General features: G+C 41.1%; 1 protein-coding gene across 7 annotated transcripts in view; it reads right to left on the bottom strand.

The window, feature by feature from the left end:
* The window catches only part of LOC122549366 (mesoderm induction early response protein 3-like), a 78,572-nt gene extending 57,662 nt beyond the window's left edge, over nucleotides 1–20,910 (bottom strand). Inside the window, exons 1-2 of one of the 7 annotated variants that reach the window (XM_043689098.2) lie at nucleotides 20,796–20,910; nucleotides 10,681–10,705 (exon numbers count right to left, since the gene is read on the bottom strand). In XM_043689098.2, the coding sequence (XP_043545033.1) occupies nucleotides 10,681–10,705; nucleotides 20,796–20,804 (34 nt within the window). In that variant the 5' untranslated portion in view covers nucleotides 20,805–20,910. Of the gene's footprint in view, nucleotides 1–8,644; nucleotides 8,670–10,680; nucleotides 10,706–12,860; nucleotides 14,102–15,045; nucleotides 15,173–20,620; nucleotides 20,654–20,795 lie in introns of those variants that run through there. The other 6 variants (XM_087988942.1, XM_043689105.2, XM_043689080.2 and 3 more) reach the window with 6 other exon arrangements.
* Between the last annotated feature and the right edge of the window lie 408 nt (nucleotides 20,911–21,318).

Below are 21,318 nucleotides of genomic sequence, written 5' to 3'. Positions count from 1 at the left end.
GGACAATGTTAAAGACATTATGCCTGGGAAACTGGGGGGGGGGGGGGGGAGAGAAGAGATTAGGGTACACCTCTCTGCAGAACTCCAGGGAAAGGTGTGGGGAGAGAGAAGGGGCAGACAGTCAGTCATTTGGAGACGGTGCCTGTTTAATCACTGTAACAAAAGGCGCGATCACTGTTGAAAACAAGTCTTTGATATAATGTTTCTATCGGGATCTCGACATCTCCTTTGGATTATCCGATATTCAGATAATTGGTATTCGGATAATCAAGGTTCCCCTGTACACAGTCGTTCGGAAGGTCCACGCTTACCAATCGACTTCTGGCTTCAGGATTTGCTGCCATGCACGAATTACAGAGGTTCACTCAGAGAAAAATAAGTACAAGCAATGAAACTTGTCATCTTGCAGTGAAACAAGCCAGTTTGAATAGTTTCTCAGTTAGGCTCTGCCAAAACCTCATTTGTTGGCACAGCTGGACCCAGAGCTTCCAGTTACCTGTCACTTCAACACCACCTTGTTCCCTGGCCAACATCTCTGTCTCAGGCTTGCTGCAGTGCTCCAGCAAAGCTCAGCATAAGCTGGAAGAACAGCACCTCATCTTCCACTTGGAAATTCTACAGCCTTCTGGACTCAAAATCGAGTTCAACAATTTTAGGGCTTCAGGCACCTTCGCTTAGGTCCTTACCTCAAACACCAGGCCTTATTATCACGTGGTTTATTACACACATTGAATAGCTACTAACGGATACATCGGTGGCTAACATACTCCCAGGCTAATCATTATCTACTCCTTTGTCTATCCAACTCTTTTCTCTTCCACCCTTCCCTCCACCCTACGTTCTGCAAAACAAAAACTTTTTCTCAGCAACCACAAGTTCTGAGGAAGGGTCACTGGACCCTGTTATGGACCAGTCCAGGCACCCCAAAATATTTTAAAGTAGCCTGTTGAGTGCCTGTTCTAGATATAATGCATCTGGTAAACTACTTGACATTAAGCAAAGCACAATTTATTTGAACACTGTAGCGAAAGTTCGACTAAAGAAAGAAAAATTTAGAATAACTTTAACTATTGAAAAACTTAACAGAATAATAGATATGGTAACTATTACTAAATAACTGTTCCAATATAGTAATATACCTTAAACACATCCTTAGTCAAAATTGCTAATTCGGACACATTCTCATATGTAGTTCTCCAATCCAGAAAGAAAAATGACACAGAAAATTCAGAGAGAGCAGTAGCCAGGAGAAATTCACTGAAGCTTCCAACTCTGTTGAGGTCCCAATAGTTTCTGATGCTACTGAAAAACCAAAACCCAGAAATCCTAATCTAAGAGATGGCCGCACACATTCAGGCTGTTAAAAAAACCCAAGGCCTCCCATGCAGTTTACTCAAATGGTCTTATTTAGTCAGCTCGTCACCTCTTGTTCAATCTCTCTCGAAAGAAACCAGGACAAAATAACCTCTATAGCTACAGCATTATCATAACCCGAAATGTCAACTCTTCACAGATGCTGCCAGACTTGCTGAGCCTTTCCAACAATTACTGTTTTTGTAATACTAATCGTGTCTTCCATAAACAAAACTGAACTTCAGCTTTTTTTATGTACTCATCACTATGTTGATCACCTTTCAAATTTTGTTTAACTAACTCATATTCCCCTAAAAAGCTTCTCTCAAACTTGAAACATGGGTTGGAATCACCATGAGCTTCAGTTTATAATTTTTCTAATCAATTTAAGTGCTCCTCTTACCTTATGTCCATATCTCATTTTAAAACTACTAAATCCTATGTTCCTGATAGCAAATAGTACCAAAGCAATTTGTTTAACCCAAACATGAGGACATTCTTGGCAACAAACTTTAATTGTGGTCTTCAATTTTGATGCAATCTTTTTCAATCACCTTGCAATTGCACATGATGAGCAGAAGATGCAAATTGTTTTATTCCTAAGTATTCATTATTTCTTTTGTGACAATATTTGTGACGTAAAAATTGAGTCCTGATCTGACTGTATTTCTTTGGATAATCTTTATCTTATTTAAAAAGAAAACTAACCTTTTTACATTTACATTTTTTCCAACTGTTTCAGGAAATCTTGTGAAAAAGTCCATAATCATTAAAAGATACTGGTTCCCATTCCAGATTTTAGGAGGCCAACACAATCTGTTGAGACTCTGCTAAATGGTTCTTCAAAAATTGGTATTAGAATTAAAAATGCAGGTTTAATTAGGAGTTGGGTTTTCTGACTAATTGGTGTGTGTCATGACTGACATCTAGTCTTTCATGTCAACACTAGGTCTATACTTCATCCTCATCAATAAAAATGTTTAATATAATAGCTGGTATTTCCCTAATACTTAAGTAACCTGCCATTTTGAATTGTGTAAGCCAATAGTAAAATTTAGTTGTGATAATCAGATAGAACTACCACCTGATGAACTACAGTTGGTTCCTCAACGACAGATAAGATATTTGAAGTGTTCTCCATTTTCTCATTAGTACTCTGCATTTTTAAAAACACCACCACTCAGGTTTCTGATTCAATTTCTGAGCAAGCACTGGATGCAACATTTTCAATGTCAAATCCACTTGTATTTCAAGTGAAGAAAACAGTTAAACATTGGATTCTTGGTCTTTTCAACTTCATTTTTTTTGTGAAATTCCAAAAATTGTTTCTTTTCACACCATTTCCAAACCACCTTCCTGCTTGAACAAGTCTTTTTTTTTTAAAATCACCTCAATGGTCCCAAGTTGGAGTTCCAGAAAATAATCCACAAGGTCAGAAAATAATCCACAATGTTCCTCCTATAACAATTTGGTTTCTTTTACCTCAATTGGTTTCTTCACCACGCCTCATAAAACTAATATTCTTGACCTGCCAGATCATTTTCTTCCACAGGAATTTGTTTTGTTACTCCTACTTCAACCTCTCAATTTACAAAGTCATTCTATAGTCCAACTCTGTAATAATAAGGCAGGTTTTTAATCTCCAAGAATGCCTTCAATGTTTTCTTTATCCCTTCATTAACCCCTCTGGAAGACCAAGAGTATCATCAGGCAGCATCAATGACCAATTTGCTCAAGTGTTTCTCGGTATCTTTATTGTTACCTCTTTGACTTGAAGCATAATGAACTACCTCCCCTTTTAAGATAATATCCAGAACAACTAGTTTTGATTCTCCTGGTCATTACTTCAAAATGAAATTTATGACTATCCTGAGCCATCTCTCCCTTCTTAGTACATTCTCAGGATAAATGTTCACTTTGAACTCCCACTACAGTTTTAATACCTAATTCCTTTACTGACATCCCCTTTTCTGAAGATTCCTTAAATATTCCTTCCACTACAATGAGTTTCCTATTTAACTTCAAGCAACTGGCTTTGCTATGTCCTATCTTATTACAAAAGATACATGTTATACTTTTATGTAATTTCTTGGTCTAACCATTCTCCTCCGGTGAGGTGGTGCCCTGTCTATTCTAAAATTATTAACTTTTCACTCTCAGATTTTCTCAAATTTCAGATCTTCAACCTTCAGATCTGCAAACTTCTTTGTGGATTTCTGTGGGTCCATTTCCTGCACAGAGGATATCATAGATATCTGCCAGAACTGCTACTTCTCTGATCTTGAATACTTGACACTCACCCAAAGAAGTTGTTACATTTCTGGGAATATTTTATTTGAATTTTTTCATAATCATGATTTCCTTTGCGTTTTCAATCTTTTTTTCTCTAGATTAAGTGATCTAAAGCAATGTTCCCACAACATACATTTGTCCTTCACAAATTCTGCAAGTGTCTGATTAGGTTTCTTTCTCTTGTAGTCCTAAATTTTAATTGATAAGCTTCAGGCATTAATTCTTCAGCATTGATTACTGTCTCGGACAGTTTGCACTCTTCAGATTTTTTTTTGACCAGCTGAAGAACAGAGTCACAGCTGTACTCTTCTAAACTTTTGAAGGTCCAAACCACTTCTGGCCATTTCATCTGTCCGGCTATATTCCCCAATGAACTAAAAATACCTTTCAACTCCATCTTCAATAAACTGAGGCGTTAATGATGGATCCTTATGTTAAATCAAATCCTTCTTCGGCAACTCATGTTCTCCAAGGTCCCAAACTCAATTCCATCTTTCTTTCCATTTTCTCTGCTTTTCTTTTTCCTCTCATATGCCATTTCTCTGTTTTCTTCTTTCCACCATTTCCAATCCAAGTTTTCTTAACTTTGCATCCCTTTGTCTGTCTTAGTTTCTCTCTCTCTCTCCTCTAATCAAGTGTTTTAAGTTCTACCATTATCTTGGGTAATCCCAGCTGTTACAGCTCAATTTCAGATTTCCGTTCTTCCAATTCCAAATGTTGGATAACCAGATAAATGCTTGAGGCATCTCATTCTCTCGAGATCCTGATTTTACTTCTAACTTCAGCTTATCTGCTACCTTTCTCAGTTTAACTTTAATCAAAGACTTCAAATTATTCACTGTTTAATCTTCCACTTCAGAAAACTCTTGGCAATATTCATAACCGTCTTCAAACTCCATACAACGATCCTATGCAGAAGACAATGGATTCTATGTCTAGAGCCACCACTCAGCTGTTACTTTTAAAAAGACACTGAACTTCCTTAAACCAGTGATTTCAAAAATCCCACCAAGCACCCCCACTGGAGAAGTCAAGTCCTAGGCTGAAACCTGGCTTGATCAATCATATTTTGGTTTTATTGATTTTAAAGAGGTGGTCTTTCACTGAAACAAGCATGCAATGCTACATTTTCAGATTTAACTATAAAACAGAAATTGCCTAAGTAAAAGAAACAAAGACAAAACAGAATTAATCAATTATTTACACAATCACAAATTTAAAAGATTTTGAAACTACAATCCCAATAATCCCAAAAACATTGCTTTCCAGTACTCTAACAGAGAGAAGTTCCTCTGCTTTCAGAACATTCAGGTTTAAACTAACCGTGGTTTCAATTCTCAATCTTGAGGATCTGATAAACTCTTCCTGAAGACTTCCATGCAACTTAGCTTTCTAGCTTCAAATAACCCCTTCAGAGCTTCAACCAAACAGTTTCGGTCTGTCACATTTTTAACTAAACACCTTATGCTGAGATAATGTTTTTTTTTAAACAGACCTATCTCTCTTTCTCAGGGGAATCAGTTTGCCACAAGCAATTTTGACAAACTGCTCTCAACTGAAAGGAGAAAAGTTGATTTTATTCTCCCCAAATAAATAAGCCCCTCAAAGCAATCATTAAAACAGCACACTTCAAACCAATAAATCAAAACAAGAAAATGGGGGAAATACTAAATTCCCCATTTACTGTGACAGTATTTACTGTGGAAAAAGATATGGAAGATATAGAGTGTAGGGAAATAGATGGTGACATCTTGCAAAGTGTCCAGATTACAGAGGAGGAAGTGCTGGATGTCTTGAAATGGTTAAAAGTGGATAAATCCCCAGAACTCGGTGGGAAGCTAGAGAAGTGATTGCCGGGCCTCTTGCTGAGATATTTATATCATCGATAGTCACAGGTGAGGTGCCGGAAGACTGTGGAGGTTGGCAAATGTGGTGCCACTGTTTAAGAAGGGCGGTAAAGACAAGCCAGGGAACTATAGACCGGTGAGCCGGACCTCAGTGGTGGGCAAGTTGTTGGAGGGAATCCTGACCGACAGGATGTACATGTATTTGGAAAGGCAAGGACTGATTTGGGATAGTCAACATGGCTTTGTGCATGGGAAATCATGTCTCTCAAAATTTATTGAGTTTTTTGAAGAAGTAACAAAGAAGATTGATGAGGGCAGAGCAGTAGATGTGATCTATATGGACTTCAGTAAGGCGTTCGACAAGGTTCCCCATGGGAGACTGATTAGCAAGGTTAGATCTCATGGAATACAGGGAGAACTCGCCACTTGGATACAGAACTGGCTCAAAGGTAGAAGATAGAGGGTGATGGTGGAGGGTTGTTTTTCAGACTGGAGGCCTGTGACCAGTAGAGTGCCACAAGGATCAGTGCTGGGCCCTCTACTTTTTGTCATTTACATAAATGATTTGGATGCGAACATAAGAGGTACAGTTAGTAAGTTTGCAGGTGACACCAAAATTGGAGGTGTAGTGGACAGCGAAGAGGGTTACCTCAGATTACAACAGGATCTGAGGATTACAACAGGATTTGAGAAGTGGCAGATGGAGTTTAATTCAGATAAATGCAAGGTGCTGCATTTTGGGAAAGCAAATCTTAGCAGGGCTTATACACTTAATGGTAAGGTCCTAGGGAGTGTTGCTGAACAAAGAGACCTTGGAGTGCAGGTTCATAGCTCCTTGAAAGTGGAGTCACAGGTAGATAGGATAGTGAAGAAGGCATTTGATATGCTTTCCTTTATTGGTCAGAGTATTGAGTACAGGAGTTAGGAGATCATGTTGCACCTGGACAGGAAATTGGTTAGGCCACTGTTGGAATATAGTGTGCAATTCTGGTCTCCTTATCGGAAAGATGTTGTGAAACTTGAAAGGGTTCAGAAAAGATTTACAAGGATGTTGCCAGGGTTGGAGGATCTGAGCTACAGGGAGAGGCTGAACAGGCTGGGGCTGTTTTCCCTGGAGCGTCGGAGGCTGAGGGGTGACCTTATAGAGGTTTATAAAATTATGAGGGGCATGGATAGGATAAATCGACAATGTCTTTTCCCTGGGGTCAGGGAGTCCAGAACTAGAGGGCATTAGTTTAGGATCAGAGGGGAAAGATATAAGAGACCTAAGGGGCATCTTTTTCACGCAGAGGGTGGTACGTGTATGGAATGAGCTGCCAGAGGATGTGGTGGAGGCTGGTACAATTGCAACATTTAAAAGGCATTTGGATGGGTATATGAATAGGAAGGGTTTGGAGGGATATGGGCCGGGCGCTGGCAGGTGGGACTAGATTGGGTTGGGATATCTGGTCGGCATGGACGGGTTGGACCAAAGGGTCTGTTTCCATGCTGTACATCTCTATGACTCTTTGACTCTAATTTCACTTCAAACATATGCATAACTATCACTCCAGTTCGAAAAAAGCTGGTTTTCACTGATGACTAGCTGAACTATGAATAATAAATTTGGAATAATATCCTCAGAACACTAATCCTCTCAAAGAATGAGCAAAGCAAACAAAAGTCTAATGCTGCATATTATAGGAGGGATGTGATAGTGCTGGACAGGATGCAGAGGAGATTTATCAGGATATTGCATGGGCTGCAGAGTTTCAGTTATGAAAAGAAATTGGAGAGACTGGGATTGTTCTGCTTTGAGCAGAGGAGATTCAGGGTGGGCATGATCAAGATACGGAAACTTAAGAGGGCAGACAGAAATATTTTTTTTTCCCTTAATGAGGGTCAGTGACCATAGCTTTAAGGTATGGGCCATAAGGTTTAAAGGAGATGTGAGGGAAAAACCCCATTTCCGCCCCCCCCCCCCCCCCCAAAGAGTGGGGTGGGTTATCTGGAATTCTGGAAAATGGGTCCAGTCCGCTGAAAGCGACGTCAAACATGACTAAAATAAGACCGGGGATGCAAGAAAAAAAAAAGGACGGAGGTCATGTTTTGAAGCTGTGCAACTCAGTATTGAGTCCTAAAGACAGTAAAGTGTCTAATGAGAAAAATAGGTGTTGTTCCTCCGGTTTGTGTTAAGCCTCATTGGAATACTGCAATAGGTCCAGGACAGAAATGTTAGCATAGAGCAAAATGGTTTAATGTAATGATATGGTTGGGGTCATTCCTACAGACACAGCAGTGGTGTTCCACAATGTGCATTTTGTCTCTCCAATGTAAAGACCACAATATGAGCAACGGACATAGTAAACTAGATTGGAGGTAATGAAAGTGAAATGCAACTTTTCTTGGAAGGTGTGTTTGGGACCTTGACAACAAGGATGAAGGTGGTCAATGGACAAGTCTTACACCTTCTGCTTTGCATAGGAATTGTGTGCGTTTTGGGTGTTGGTGGGGAGGGGCCTCAACCATAGTCAGGACCACAGTTGAAGGTGACAATCAGAACAGATGCAACGGAGATGGCAAATCTGGAAGAATGGAATGGATCCTCGTAGGAAGCAGGGTGTAAGGAGATGTATTGAGTTAACTGCGGCAGTTGGTGAATTTGTAATGGATTTGGTGGACAGCCTATCCCTAGAAGTAGAAGATCAAGAGGTCAAGGAAAAGATGGTAGAGCTAAAGACAGACTAAGTGAAGGTGAGAGAAGGATGAAAGTTGGAAGCAAAACTGATTTAAGTTTTCCAAGTCCAGACAAGGGCAGAAAGCAGCATCAGTGACATTACTGATGTACTAGAGAAAGAGCCAAGTGATTCCCCCAAACAAGCAGTTCTAAAACAAGGAAAGTTCTACATACTCCACAATTAGACAGACATAACTGGGACCAAAGAAAGAGAGATGAGAAAAAGGAATCGTTTTTCAAAGTGAAAATAAGTTTATCCAGGCAAAGGAGGGTGGTCGTGGATAGAGACTGTTCGACCAAGATCTGGAGGCCTTCAGACCATCCTGATGGGGAAAGAAAAACTACAATGGATGCAGAAAGCTTACAAAAATCAGAGGTGCAGAGATTTATTCAATGTACTACAACATTAAAATCTTTAGTATGTGAAATATCTCACTTGCTACTGTTATCCCAACTGTGCATGTGCTAGCGACTGAACCATTTCTGAAGTGAGAAAGAGTAGGAGAGACAATAGCACCATTAGGGATAACTACGAGAGTATTACAGGTATAAGATTCATTTCTTTAAAAAAAAAACTTATATCTACACAACTTCCATGAATACTGATAAATGAAACACTTCCATAGAATTAGAGAACATTAAATTAAATAAACCTACAGAATCCCATTCGACAGGCAGATATAATCAGAGTGCTGCCCAAAGATAAAGATGCATTTGACTCAAATTAAATAAAATTGAAGGTACATGTTTTAAAACAGAATATGCAAATAAGCAGAATATGTTCATGAAATATCTATTATCAAAAATTGTTTAATGGAGCCTGAATCCAACATTCCAAATTTATTTTTTGCTCATGCAAGTACTGCATTTCCTTTTATGTACACACAGACTCCTTATTCATGCAGGGTTAAAGAATATACATATACAAAAGAAATACATTGCTGAATGGTAGATGGTCATTCAAGTTAATTCAAGATATACTTGATTGATGGGCAGTAACAATATCACCGATCTTTCATTAATAAATGGACTGGACCCCTGCTGACCAATCTTTAGTACTTCAACAGATGTAAATGCTACATTACCTTAATGGCACTTTAGCCATACGCGAAAGAGGGCTGCTTCACCACTAAGCTGATAACCTGCACTTTTGATTTAGTAAGATATTGCAATAAAACTAAGTTTGGGAAAACTGTAGTGCCTGCATCATACACACCCTTTGTTGTAGATTACCTAAAAACACATGTTCAATTTATTCAAGAAACATACCCATCAGACGAAAATTTAAACTGGAAAACCACAGCTCAAATATGGTTTCTATTCTTTCATGGAATGTGGGAAGCACTTGCACAATAATCATTTGTCACCCACAGCATTGAGTGATTTGGGAGGCCATTTCAGACGGCAGTTAAGTGTCAACCATACTGTTTAGAATCACAGGTAGGCCAGCCTGGGTAAGGATGGCAGATATCTTTCCCTAAAATGAACTAAGTGTATTTTCACAACAATCAATGACAGTTGTCGCAGTCATTATTAGTGACACTAACTGAATTGAAACTCTACGAGATGCCATTGTGGGAGCTAAATCCATGTCCCCAAACCAATTCAAATTTTAACGACATAGCTATATTTGCAATGATTTGTACCAGTGGCTACAATTATGGAAAAAAACCAGTCAATCTCAGGTGTACCTGCAGTTGCTCATTACTGCAAAGTCAAAGTAACATCAAAATAAAATCTTATCATAAACCTAAGAGCATCACTCGCCTCAACTTCTTGCGAATTTAATTAGAATCTCCGCTTTGTTCCTCCCTCACACAGTGTTAAATGTTTCATATTTGCAAGAGGCAATCAGTATACATACTGATTAAATGCCAGAGCCAAGAAATTTAATAAAAAGCTTAAGAGTTTCTTTGCCTGAAAGAGAGGTTGCTAAAGTTATACTCCATTTTCAAATATTTAAATATTAATATTTTATTCAAATTCTTATCTAACCTTTTTGTTATAACTATCCTAATTTTAAGAGCAGCATCGACATCAAGAGAATGAATAGATTATCTTTGCATTTATGATTAAAGTGGATGGCCAAAGATTAAAGCCAGAACTGTACATCCTTCACAATGCTGTCAAACAATTTTCACAAAATCCAAACAATGCAGTTAATTTGGTTTGAAGAAATCTCGTCTCTGTTCCCATCATTGCAAAATAAGAGATTTGATTGAATTAGCTCAATACATAATTGTTCACAAATACATCTAACTGTTCATTTATGATTTCAGTTGTAACTTATTTGTTGTAACATATGATCTAACCCGCATTTCACTCTTACTTTGTAGGATGGAGCCAATAATAATTTACAAAAGAAAAGTTGTTTCAAACTATTGAAACAATGTAAAAGGGTGATACCCAAACACCTTGAAAATTGATTTCTCACTATGAGCAGGAATGGAAGTGAAGGAGATAAGCACATACCTGGACTTGAACTTCCATAGGAAGCCTGAAACAAAGTTTTAAAAATATGTATTAATTAAAAATCTTCACTTTTCTTGAATAAAGATGTGTTAAGCACTAAACATGGTTCAAGGGTTTCGCTTTGACTCCAATTGGCAATCTGGACCTAAATTGTACAGATTTGTACTAATGGATTTTTTTGTAGCTCAAACTTAATCTCAAAATAATTTATATCTTGCCAAAAGTAGAATCTTCCATAAACTAAAAGTGTTTTTGGAATAATCAGACAACCATGATCTCGTTGAATGGTGAAGCAGATTCGATGGGCTGAAAAGTCTATTTCTATGACATCTTATGGTCTTTTCAAAATATATTGAAAATACAAATCAAATATTTAGGACTGGTAAAAAATGCTGTACAAAAACATGTAAGACAAGGTTTATCACAAAAACAAACTTTTTTTTAAATCAATGTCTAACCCACCACTTGCAAAACTCTGTAGTGCTAAAAGAGAACACTGTATAGAATTATCTTTTTAACTTCACTGGCAGTCAGGTTTGAAAAAAAGCTTCTCAAACATACATATCCATGTCATTGTTGGATTTTAAAAAAAGCTATTGGCCTTTCCACTGCCCACAAACTGGCGCAATTAGTACAAACACTGCATGGTAATTATTTTGTTATGGGGCATTATCAGTTTTGGGTCTAGTGCGAAATCTCACTTCACTGCATTTTCTCCTAATAAAGTTTTCTGCAATTTATCAATTCTATGTAGTTGTCCCATACTTTGTTCCATCTTTCTCCTACCTTTTCATGTCTGCTCCCACTTGGAACTTTTTTTTTAGAAAAAATGAGTTACTGTAAAAGATCATGGAACAGTGCTTGCAATTTCTTAGACATTAGTACTGGTCCGCCATTGGCTGAACTGCACTGGAAATACAATCACAATGGAGCAGAAACTTCAAATTTGGATAGGAGTCAAGGTATTTATTTTTTCTATTCATCCTGCCTCTCTATGTATTCAAAATTGGTCTCTTTTCCGCTTCACTCCAAACTGGCAGATATTTTTAATGAAAATATCTCTCTGGTCAGCCTAGTGTTAACATATTTCCTCTTCTCATCAGCTTTTCTTTATGAGCCCTCATCACTTTTCTCCACCATCTTCTTCAACCCCCAGCACTGTTTTCTGCCAAAACAGTTTAGCTCTGGTTCTATATTATTATATCTCTACCCTAGAGTCTCTCCAGTTCTGATTAAAGATCACCTTCCTCCACAGGTTCTGCCTGACCTATTTAAAAGCATTTTTAATGATTTCAGATTTCCATTTTTTGCTTTAGTCTCTCAGTGTTTTTAATGAGTGAATGCTTTTACTTTCCCATTAATGCCAAGTTTGACCAGCACTTTATTTTGATGTTAAACTAATCTGGCATCCAGCATGGTGCCTTGAGCTTACTGCAAGGACTGATCCCTCCAGGACACCCTGGTCCACTCCCCCTCCATTCCTAACACATTCCTATGCAATCGGAGGTGTAATGTAGGCCCATTAATCTCCAATCTCCTTTCTTTCGACACCCCAGATATACCTCCCAGGTAAAGCAGTAATTGATCAGCACTTCATTCAATCTCATCTACTATATTCACTATTCAGTGTGGTCTCTACGGGGGGGGGGGGGAGACACTGAACATAGGAGTGGGTGATCATGTTCCAGAACACTTACGTTCTGTCCAAAAAAATTAAACAGAGCTTCCAGTGTCTGCCACTTCAAGACACTGCGTTCCCACTCCAATGTTTGTGTCTCAGGCTTACTGCAATGTTTCAGAAAGCCTCAGCATAAGCTCGAAGAACAGCATCTCATGTTCTCTTGGGGACTCTCCTGCATCGCGTTCAATAACATTACAGCCTGATTATGTCCTTCCATTCTTTTGAAACCCACCTCTGGACCTGTCATGAAATGCATTGCTTACAGCACAGCCTACATATTCTCTCCTACTTTCAGCTCTCATTACCAATTCAGCTTCTCTTCTATACTGACCTGCTATCTCTAATCCCCTTGTTTACCTCCCCCTTTCATTTGTCACTCTCTCAACTCGATTTCCACCTCTACCTCATACCCCTCAACCTGTTCTTCAGCAGAAATACCACTTTTCATTCACTGCTATTAGTTCTGAAAAAGTCACCCAATACAAAACTTGAACACTACCTTCTTCCATTAGATGCAGTCATACCTATGGAGTTTCACCTGCAATTTACTTCTGTTTCTGGTAGAAGCTTGCCTTGTTGTCTGACATTTAATTTTCACTTTATCCTTAGATGGAATGCGGACAGTACTGGCAAGGATGATTTGTGGTAAATTCCTAATTGTCCGTGAACTTAATGGAGTGCTTGGCCACAACATAAGACAGTTACAAATCAACCATATTTTCTTTTAAAACTCTCGTGGATCCTGGATGTTTCTGATTGGCCAGCATTTCTTGCCTGTCCCTGGTTGCCCTTGAGAAGATTGTGGTGAGATGTATTCTTGAACACCTGCAATAGCCTTAGGGAGGGAATTCCAGGGTGTTGACTCAGTGACAATGAAGGAACGACAACACATTTTTAAGTCATGACGGTGAGTTGCTTGCAGAGAAACGTGCAGGTGATGGTGCTGTTCCCATGTATCTGTTGGTCTTGTCTTTCTAGATGGAATGGTCATGCATTTAGAAGATGCTGCATAAGGATTTTGCACAAAGATGCGGATTGTACACATGGCTGCTACTGAGCATGTAAGAGAAGCAATGGGTGCGGATGTGGTGCTCATCGAGTAGGAGGCTTTGACCTGGATTGTGTTAAGTTACTTGAGCTAGAGTCTTGACAGAGGTGCACGCCTCAAGATTAGTATGGATTATTCCATCACACGCCTGATTTATGCCTTGTATATGTTGGACAGGCTTTGGGAAGTCAGGAGGTGAGTTACTCACTGCTGTATTCCTAATACCGTGAATAAAAGCTTTCAACCATCATGTTCCATGCAAAATAGAAGAGACAAAGATCAATTTCGATCACAGGCAGTATCACAAAACAATGCGTTGGCAACTGCAAATTTAATATCTTCAGCTGCCAAGATCCTTTCACTGTAATTCATTCCTTGGATCTCTACACTTTTCCTCCTCAATTCCCTCCTTGAACATACACTTTCAAATGCACCGCAGCGAGAAAGCCTTTTGTTAACTAACCTCATATTTTCGTATCTGGCCCAGTATCAAAATTTGTCTAATACTCCTGCGAAGGGTCTTGAATCTTGTTTTGCCTCAAGTATCTGTTTTTGTTTCCCCCTATCCTCCTCCTCCCTAATTGGTCTATACTGTCTCCACATTTCTCTCCCAGCTGCTTCCAAACGTCTTTATCCACCTTTATAGCTGTATTGTCATCTCACTTCACAGTTTTCTCTCACTGCTTCCCAAGGCTTCTACTCTGTTCGAACAGTTTTATTGCTCTCTCTCTCTCTCTCTCTCACATCCTTTCCAGGAAGTTTTCTATTTACTCTTTCTTGGAAAAAGCCCTCCTCTCCCAGTCCCGCACATACAGGTCATTCTGTTATAACACAACAGTTGTGTTCCTCATGCTATAGAAAATCGGACTACAGATACCTACTATAGAAAATCACGCTGTAGAAGATTTGTATTAGAAAACCGCTATACCCGTCCAGTAGAAAAGCTTGCATTATCCAAACAACATCAACAATTCATCAAATCATGTTACAGCCAATTTGCATTGACAAAACATAGCAGGATGACCTGTATGTTTACTGTTACCACGTTTGTTATTCTGCCTCCTCTCCTGAACATTCTTTCTCCCAGCTGTTCTTTCCCCCAGTTGTAATATTTTTCTACAGTTACTTTGTATCAAATTACCACCTCTACTTCCGAGCTGCTTTCTCACTCCGCCTTTTACGCTCTGCCTGTTGACTCTTAATTTCTTCTCTCTATCTTACCAGCCCACCTCAAACCCAGTCCGTCTCTCATCTGAGAAGCACTTAGGGGGGCTTATCTCACTTACCCACAGAACCAATTCCCCACCACCAATCCCTCAGTAGATCAGAATCAATCTATGTTCAGATGCAACATCCAACCTTGGGCTGATTGTATGGAAAGTAACATTTGTGCCATACAAGTGCCAGGTAATGACCATGTCCAATAAGAATCTAACCATCATCCCTTGATGTTCAATGGCATTACTGTTGCTGAACTCCTCACTGAGATTTACTAATAATCAAAAACGGAATCAGCCATATATATACAGTGGATACAACAGATCAGAGGCTGTAAATTTTGCAGCCCTCGATTTCCCAATGTCTATTCACTACCTTCAAGACAATTCAAAAGTATGATGAAGTACTCTCCACTTGCCTAAATGGGTACAGCTCCAACAACACTGAAAAAGTTCAACATCATCTCAGAGGGTGGACAGCTGTTGGAACTCCTTGTCACAGAGAGCTGAGGGGGCAGAATCCTTGTGCATATTAAAGGCTGAAATAGATAGATTTTTAATTAGTAGGGGAATCAAGGGTTACAAGCAAAGGCAGGGAAGTGGACATGATGAACGCCAGAACAGTCATGAACCTGTTGAATGGTGGAGCAGGCTCAGGGGATGAACAGCCTTCTGCTGGCCCTATTTCTTATGGTCCTACCATCCAGGGCAAAGCATCCCACTTGATCGGCATCACATCTACCAGTTCTTTCATTTATTTACTTCACTAATGACACAGTAGCAGGAGTGTGCAACATTTACAAGATTCAGTGTAGTAACAACCAAGACTCCTTAGATAGTACATTTCAAATCCAAGACCTCTACTACAGAGAAGGACAAGAGCACAAGGGAACTTCACTACTCTGCACCCTATTACCCTTCCAAGCCATATACAATAAATAAATTGGATCTGGATCACCACCATACTTTCATTTGTTGCTGGGTCAATAACCTGGAATTCCTTCCCTAATGGCCCTGTGGGTCCATCACAAGATCAGTTAGAGATAGACAATAAAAGATGACCTCTTGAGTGATATCCACACCTCAACAAACAAATAGTAATGTAGGGTATTCAGGTTATTTTGATCTTCGAGTAGGATAAAACGCCAGCACAACATCGAGGGCTGAAGGACCTGTATTGTGCTGTACTGTTCTAAATCCCAGTCCAAGGATCTACATCTCACCCACAAGCTGTCTCTTGGCACATTCACTCGAAAGTATATCAGGCTCCCCCCAACTGCCCAATCTGTCAAACTGCTTGTCCAGCATCTCATATTAGATGAGATGAAATTTCCTCCAATTAAATTCCAGGAAGAGCAAAGCAAAGCAAATCTATCCCCCTCCCTGGCCACCATCCAAGTTGAAACTGAATATTTGCAAGCTGTGTCCCACCCAACCATGAAAACAGCTTCAATTACATGTTCACTCCATCACTAAAACAAATTACTTTTACCTCGCCCAACCCAGACTGTGACCAGCTCAGCTGCTGCAACGCTCATCCATGCCTTTGCTACCTCGAAATCTAGTGACACTCTCTTGATTCAAGTTCCAGTTTACATCCTAAATAAACTGGAAGTCCTTGAAAAGTCTACTTATAGTACTCACACCAAATCCCATTTACTCATGTGACCACCTGACAATTTGATTTTAAAATTCCTTTCCACAAATCCCATTAAAATGCTCTAACTTTATTTCATACCAATTTAAGTTAGTAGCCTTTTCAGGTTTTTTTTGAGTAATTAAATAAGTTGACTTGTGCGTGGCCCATATAGGAACTTTTCGGTTGCTGCAGAACTTGGAGGAAATATTGCTCCGCGGCCTCTCAATTCTCCACCTCTAAAATATGAACAAAAATAGCTGGAGAAATTCAGGTCAGGCAGCATCTGTGGAGAGAAACCCAGTCAGCTTTTTGGAATGATGACCTTCCAACTGCATTATTTCGCTTGTAACCCCATCTCTGAAAGCTTCTCCTGTCCTGAAACTCTCAAAGTCTGGCTACGCATCTCCAAATTTAGCCCAATTTCAATTGCTCCACCACTGGCAGTTGTGCTTTTGCTACATCGGATGTCCTTCAAGGCACTGCTCAACAGTTACATCTTCCTGACTCAATATCTCACTCTGTGGCTCACTATCAAATTTTGTTGGTAAACAATGCTACGAAGCACATTAAAAACTCTAAAATAAACGCAAATGTCGAAATGTTGTTTCTTCTACCACTTACCTTCCTTGCTACCTACACACCTCCCTCCCCATTCTCATCCTCTCTCCCTCTGCATCTTTCCTCTCTACCATTCTCTACTTTTCTCCCTTCACTGCTCATTTTCTCATACTCTCCAACTATATACCTGCTCCAATGTCCAATATGGTCATTTTCTCTCAATCCTCTTTTCTCCTTACCAGATTCCTCTTTCCCACTGTCTACCCAATCTCAAGCCCTTCTTCTCACTTTACCTCACCTAAATGTTTTTCCCATGACTCATGCCCCTCAACCTGCACTGCTTCTCTTCCTTTTTCCTGCCCAATTCTTCTCCCTTACCTATTCCCCTCACCATTCCCTGATATCCTCCTTCTCCCTATTCCTTTCCTGCATTCGCCCAATTCTTCTCTCTCCCACACCCTTCCTCTTCCCACACAATTCCTTTCCTTCATCTTTCTGCCTGCTCAATAGCTCTCTTGGACCCCACCTGTTTTCTCTGCTTCCCATGCCCAATTCTAGAGCAGATTGGTAGTTCGCAAATTTAACCTTATTTTTTTTAAATTGAAGAATAGAAAGCTGTGCACAATGGGCCAGTTATCAGTCAAGCACTAGAATTTCTTAAGAAAGTCTTAATTCACAGTGCACAGATAAACAAGATCATAGTCAACATGGTTTATAAATGGAAATTGGTATTTGATAAATATAGTAGATTTTTCAGAATGCAATTAGCAGGGAAGATGAACGAGGACCAGTAGATGTTACATACTTGAATCGCCAATAGGTATTCAATAATGTGTGACAAAATGTTCATACCCAAGAGAAGGGTAACAAGTAATATATTAGCATGCAGAGAGAGATAGCAGTGATCAGCAGGGCAGATACAAGTTGGCAGGCTGTGAATAGTGGAGTGGCACAAGAATCAATGCTGGATCCTCAGCTATTTAACATCTATACTCATGATATAAGCCAGGTTTAGTCATAGAATCCCTACACTGTAGAAACAGGCCATTTGACCCAATTGTTCCACACCAACTCTCCGAACAGTATCCCACCCAGATTCTATTGCTTTACATTTCTCTTGACTAATGCATCTAGCCTACACATCCCTGAACACCCGGGGCAATTTAGCATGGCCAATTCACTTAACCTGGATATCTTTGAACTACGGGAGGAAACCAGAGTACCCTGAAAAAACCCATGCAGACACAGGGAGAATGTGTAAGCAGCAGCCCTGTTTCTGCCCAGTTACAAACCAAGGACATTTTGTCTATTTGAAGAAAATAATAACCACAAGACATCAGAAACATATTTATTGACCACATATATCTTTCTTCAAACATGGAGACCAAAATTGAGCCACTGCTCCAAGTGTGACCTCAGCAAAAAGCCATACAATTATAAGAAGATGTTCTTAACAGAAAGAAAATTACAGCACTGGGACAGGCCCTTTGGCCCTCCAAGTCTGTACCAATCCAGTTTCTCGATCTAAACCTGCCACCTATTTTTTAAGTTTCTATATCCCTCTGCTCCCTGCCCATTCGTGTATCTGTACAGATACATCTTAAGTGATGCTATCGTGCCAGCCTCTACCACCTCTGCTGGCAATATATTCCAGGCACCCACCACCCCTTGAGTAAAGAACTTTCCACACATACCCTTCTTAAATTTTTCCCTTCTCAACTTGAACTCATGAAACTTAGTAATGAGTCCCTCACTTTGTCCACTCTGTCTATACCTCTGATGATTTTGTAGATCTTAATCAAGTCCGCATTCAACCTCCGTCTTTCTAATGAAAATAATCCTAATCTACTCAACCTGTCTTCATCGCCAGTGCTCTCCATACCAGGCAACATCCTGGTGAACCTCCTCTGCACACTCTAAAGCATCCATATCCTTTTGGTAATATGGCGACCAAAACTGTAAGCAGTATTCCAAATGTGGCGGAACCAAAATCCTATACAACGATAACAGGAGCTGCCAACTCTTGCATTCAATATCCCATATCAATGAAAGCATGTCATATGTTTTTTGACCACTTTATCGACCTGCATTGTCATCTTCCGGGTACAATGGACTTGAACACCCAGATCTTTCTGTACGTCAATTTTCCCCAGGGCTTTTCCATTTATTGTAAAGTTTGCTCTTGAATTGGATCTTCCAAAATGCATCACCTTGCATTTGCCCAGATTGAACTCCATCTGCCATTTCTCAGCCCAACTCTTGGAATCTTGAATTCCAATTGCCTTGCAATAAAGATAACTGTGTCATTTGTCTTCTAAAGGTGCCTGCTCGGTCTACATGTTGATCTCCTGTTTATGTTGTGCAAGCTCACCCACGTCTTTTTGAACATCAACATGTAGAAGTATTACATCTTTGAAAAAATGTTTTACTTCCGTATTATTTTTACAAAGTGAAGAACCTCTCACTTTCCCCATACTCCGTCCATCACTTTGTCCACTTTCTAATTTCATGCAGTCTGTGTTGTCTTTGCAGTTTACGTTCTCACCTAACTTTGTATTGTCTGTCACAGCACCAGAGACCCGGGTTCAATCCCAGCCATGGGTGACAGAATGTGTTGAGTCTGTGTGTTTTCCCCATTTCTGCATGGGTTTCCACCAGGTGCTCCAGTTTCATCCCACAGTCCAAAGACATGCAGGTTAGGTGGACTGGCCATGGTTATTGAGGTGTGGGGGTCTGGGTGGGATGTATCTCAGAGGGTTGATGCAGACTAGACAGAGCGGAAAGAGGCCAGTCGCCCAGTCGTTATTTTATGATACTCGGAATGGTACCAGCAAAGTTCAGGGATGGGGTGGGAGCTGTCCTACCATGAGAGGCTGAGTTACTGAAGAACCATAGAAGGATAAAGGTGAGTTGAATTCAAGAGAAGAAACCTCTTCACTCGAAAGGATTGCGAATTTTGGAACACTATCCAGGGGAGAGTGGATGTTGCATCACTTTTAAGACAGAGATGTTTGTTCCCTGGAACTGGTGTGCTGTGGGAGACGGGCGAGAAATTGGGAGTTTGATCCAACCGAGAATCAATCATAAATTTTAAATAACAACATGAAGTGCTAACGATGATCAGCCATGATCGTACCGAACGGTGGAGCAGGCGAGAGATTATACTGTTTACTCTTGATCCGATATCTCAAGTTCCTCTCTCCCCGCTGGTTTGGTCGGCACTTCTGCCCACTTTGTTTCTTTGCCCTTCTTGACGAACCTACAGCGCCCGTATTCGCTCCTCTGCCTCTCCTCCTCCGTGTGCCCCTTACCTAGCTTTGCTCCTTCGTTTTTCTTTCGCAGGACGTTTTGCGCCCAGCTCCCGACACCCACCCGCCCGCCCACCCATCCAGCCTTGTCGGGACAGATTCCCCTTGAGCCTTGGCCGAGACTAAAAGTTACCGGGTCCGCCGCCGCCAGCGGAGCGTCCTCCTGATGGGCGCCGGCAGTGAAACAGCACCGGGCGCTCCGTCTCTCGCAGCGAAGGGAGACTGCGATTGACCGAGGGTCGGTGGGTGATGATGGAGGAGGAGGAGGAGGAGGAGGTGGTGGTGATGGAGGGACCGGCCGGGGCCTAGCGGCGACCAGCTTCGGCATCGACAACAACAAACAGCCCCAACCCACCCGCGAAAATAACCCGAGATCGACCCCCTCCTCCGTACCCCATCCCGGGGCACACACACACACACGCGCGGGGAGAAGGGGTTTCGGGGAAGCCGGCGGCGGTGCCCGCTGCTCTCCCTCCATCTCTTATTTACCCGCAAACCGGAGTCAGCGCTCGCCGCTTCTCGGAGCCGCGGCCGTCTCCGGTTGCGGGGGGAAAGAGTGCGGGGGGGGGGGGGGGGACGTTGGGTCGAGGTTGTCGGTTTCCCCCTCCCCCCCCAAAGCCTTGCCCGCCTCGGGTCGGGTCGCTCCGCTCCGGCGTCTCCTTACCTCCGCCATGTTTGTTCGCCCTCCCGGAGAGCGAGCTGGCCAGCGCCGAGACCCGGATGCAGGCAGAGCCAGGGCTTTCCCATTGGCGGAGCCCGCAGCAGCGGAGCAAACCAAAAGTGTCAGTCCAACTCCAGCGCTGCCCTTGTCCCAGCCACAAACATCAACCAGCAACTTCTCCCTCCCACCTCCGCAAAACCCATCACCACCCTCCTCCCCCCAAAAAAAACAAACAGAACACGCTAACAAAACCCCGAAATTTTGTTTCTGAAAACTTGAACTTAAGTCCTCCCTCGCCTTTTCCCTCAAACCAACCTGGAGATGCTGAGATGACCCGCCCTGCGCTCAGCGGATTGGCCGCGCTTGGTTGCGGTGCCGGACCAATAATAATAATTGAATGTTGTCTGAGTCCAGATACATGAGATGACTATCTCTCAGAGTGACTGCGAGTAATCCCCGGGACAGGTTTCGCTGACTCACGATCTACCTTTAGGGTTTCGGCTGATTAAAGCGATGGGAATGCAGC

The sequence above is a fragment of the Chiloscyllium plagiosum genome, unplaced genomic scaffold, assembly GCF_037043375.1.
Source record: "Chiloscyllium plagiosum isolate Xiang-an unplaced genomic scaffold, Cpla_swu_hap1 HiC_scaffold_1, whole genome shotgun sequence".
In the NCBI taxonomy this organism is placed as follows: Eukaryota; Metazoa; Chordata; class Chondrichthyes; order Orectolobiformes; family Hemiscylliidae; genus Chiloscyllium; species Chiloscyllium plagiosum.
The sequence above is the reverse complement of the archived record's forward strand: the minus strand, read 5'-3'. Positions and strand labels throughout refer to the sequence as shown.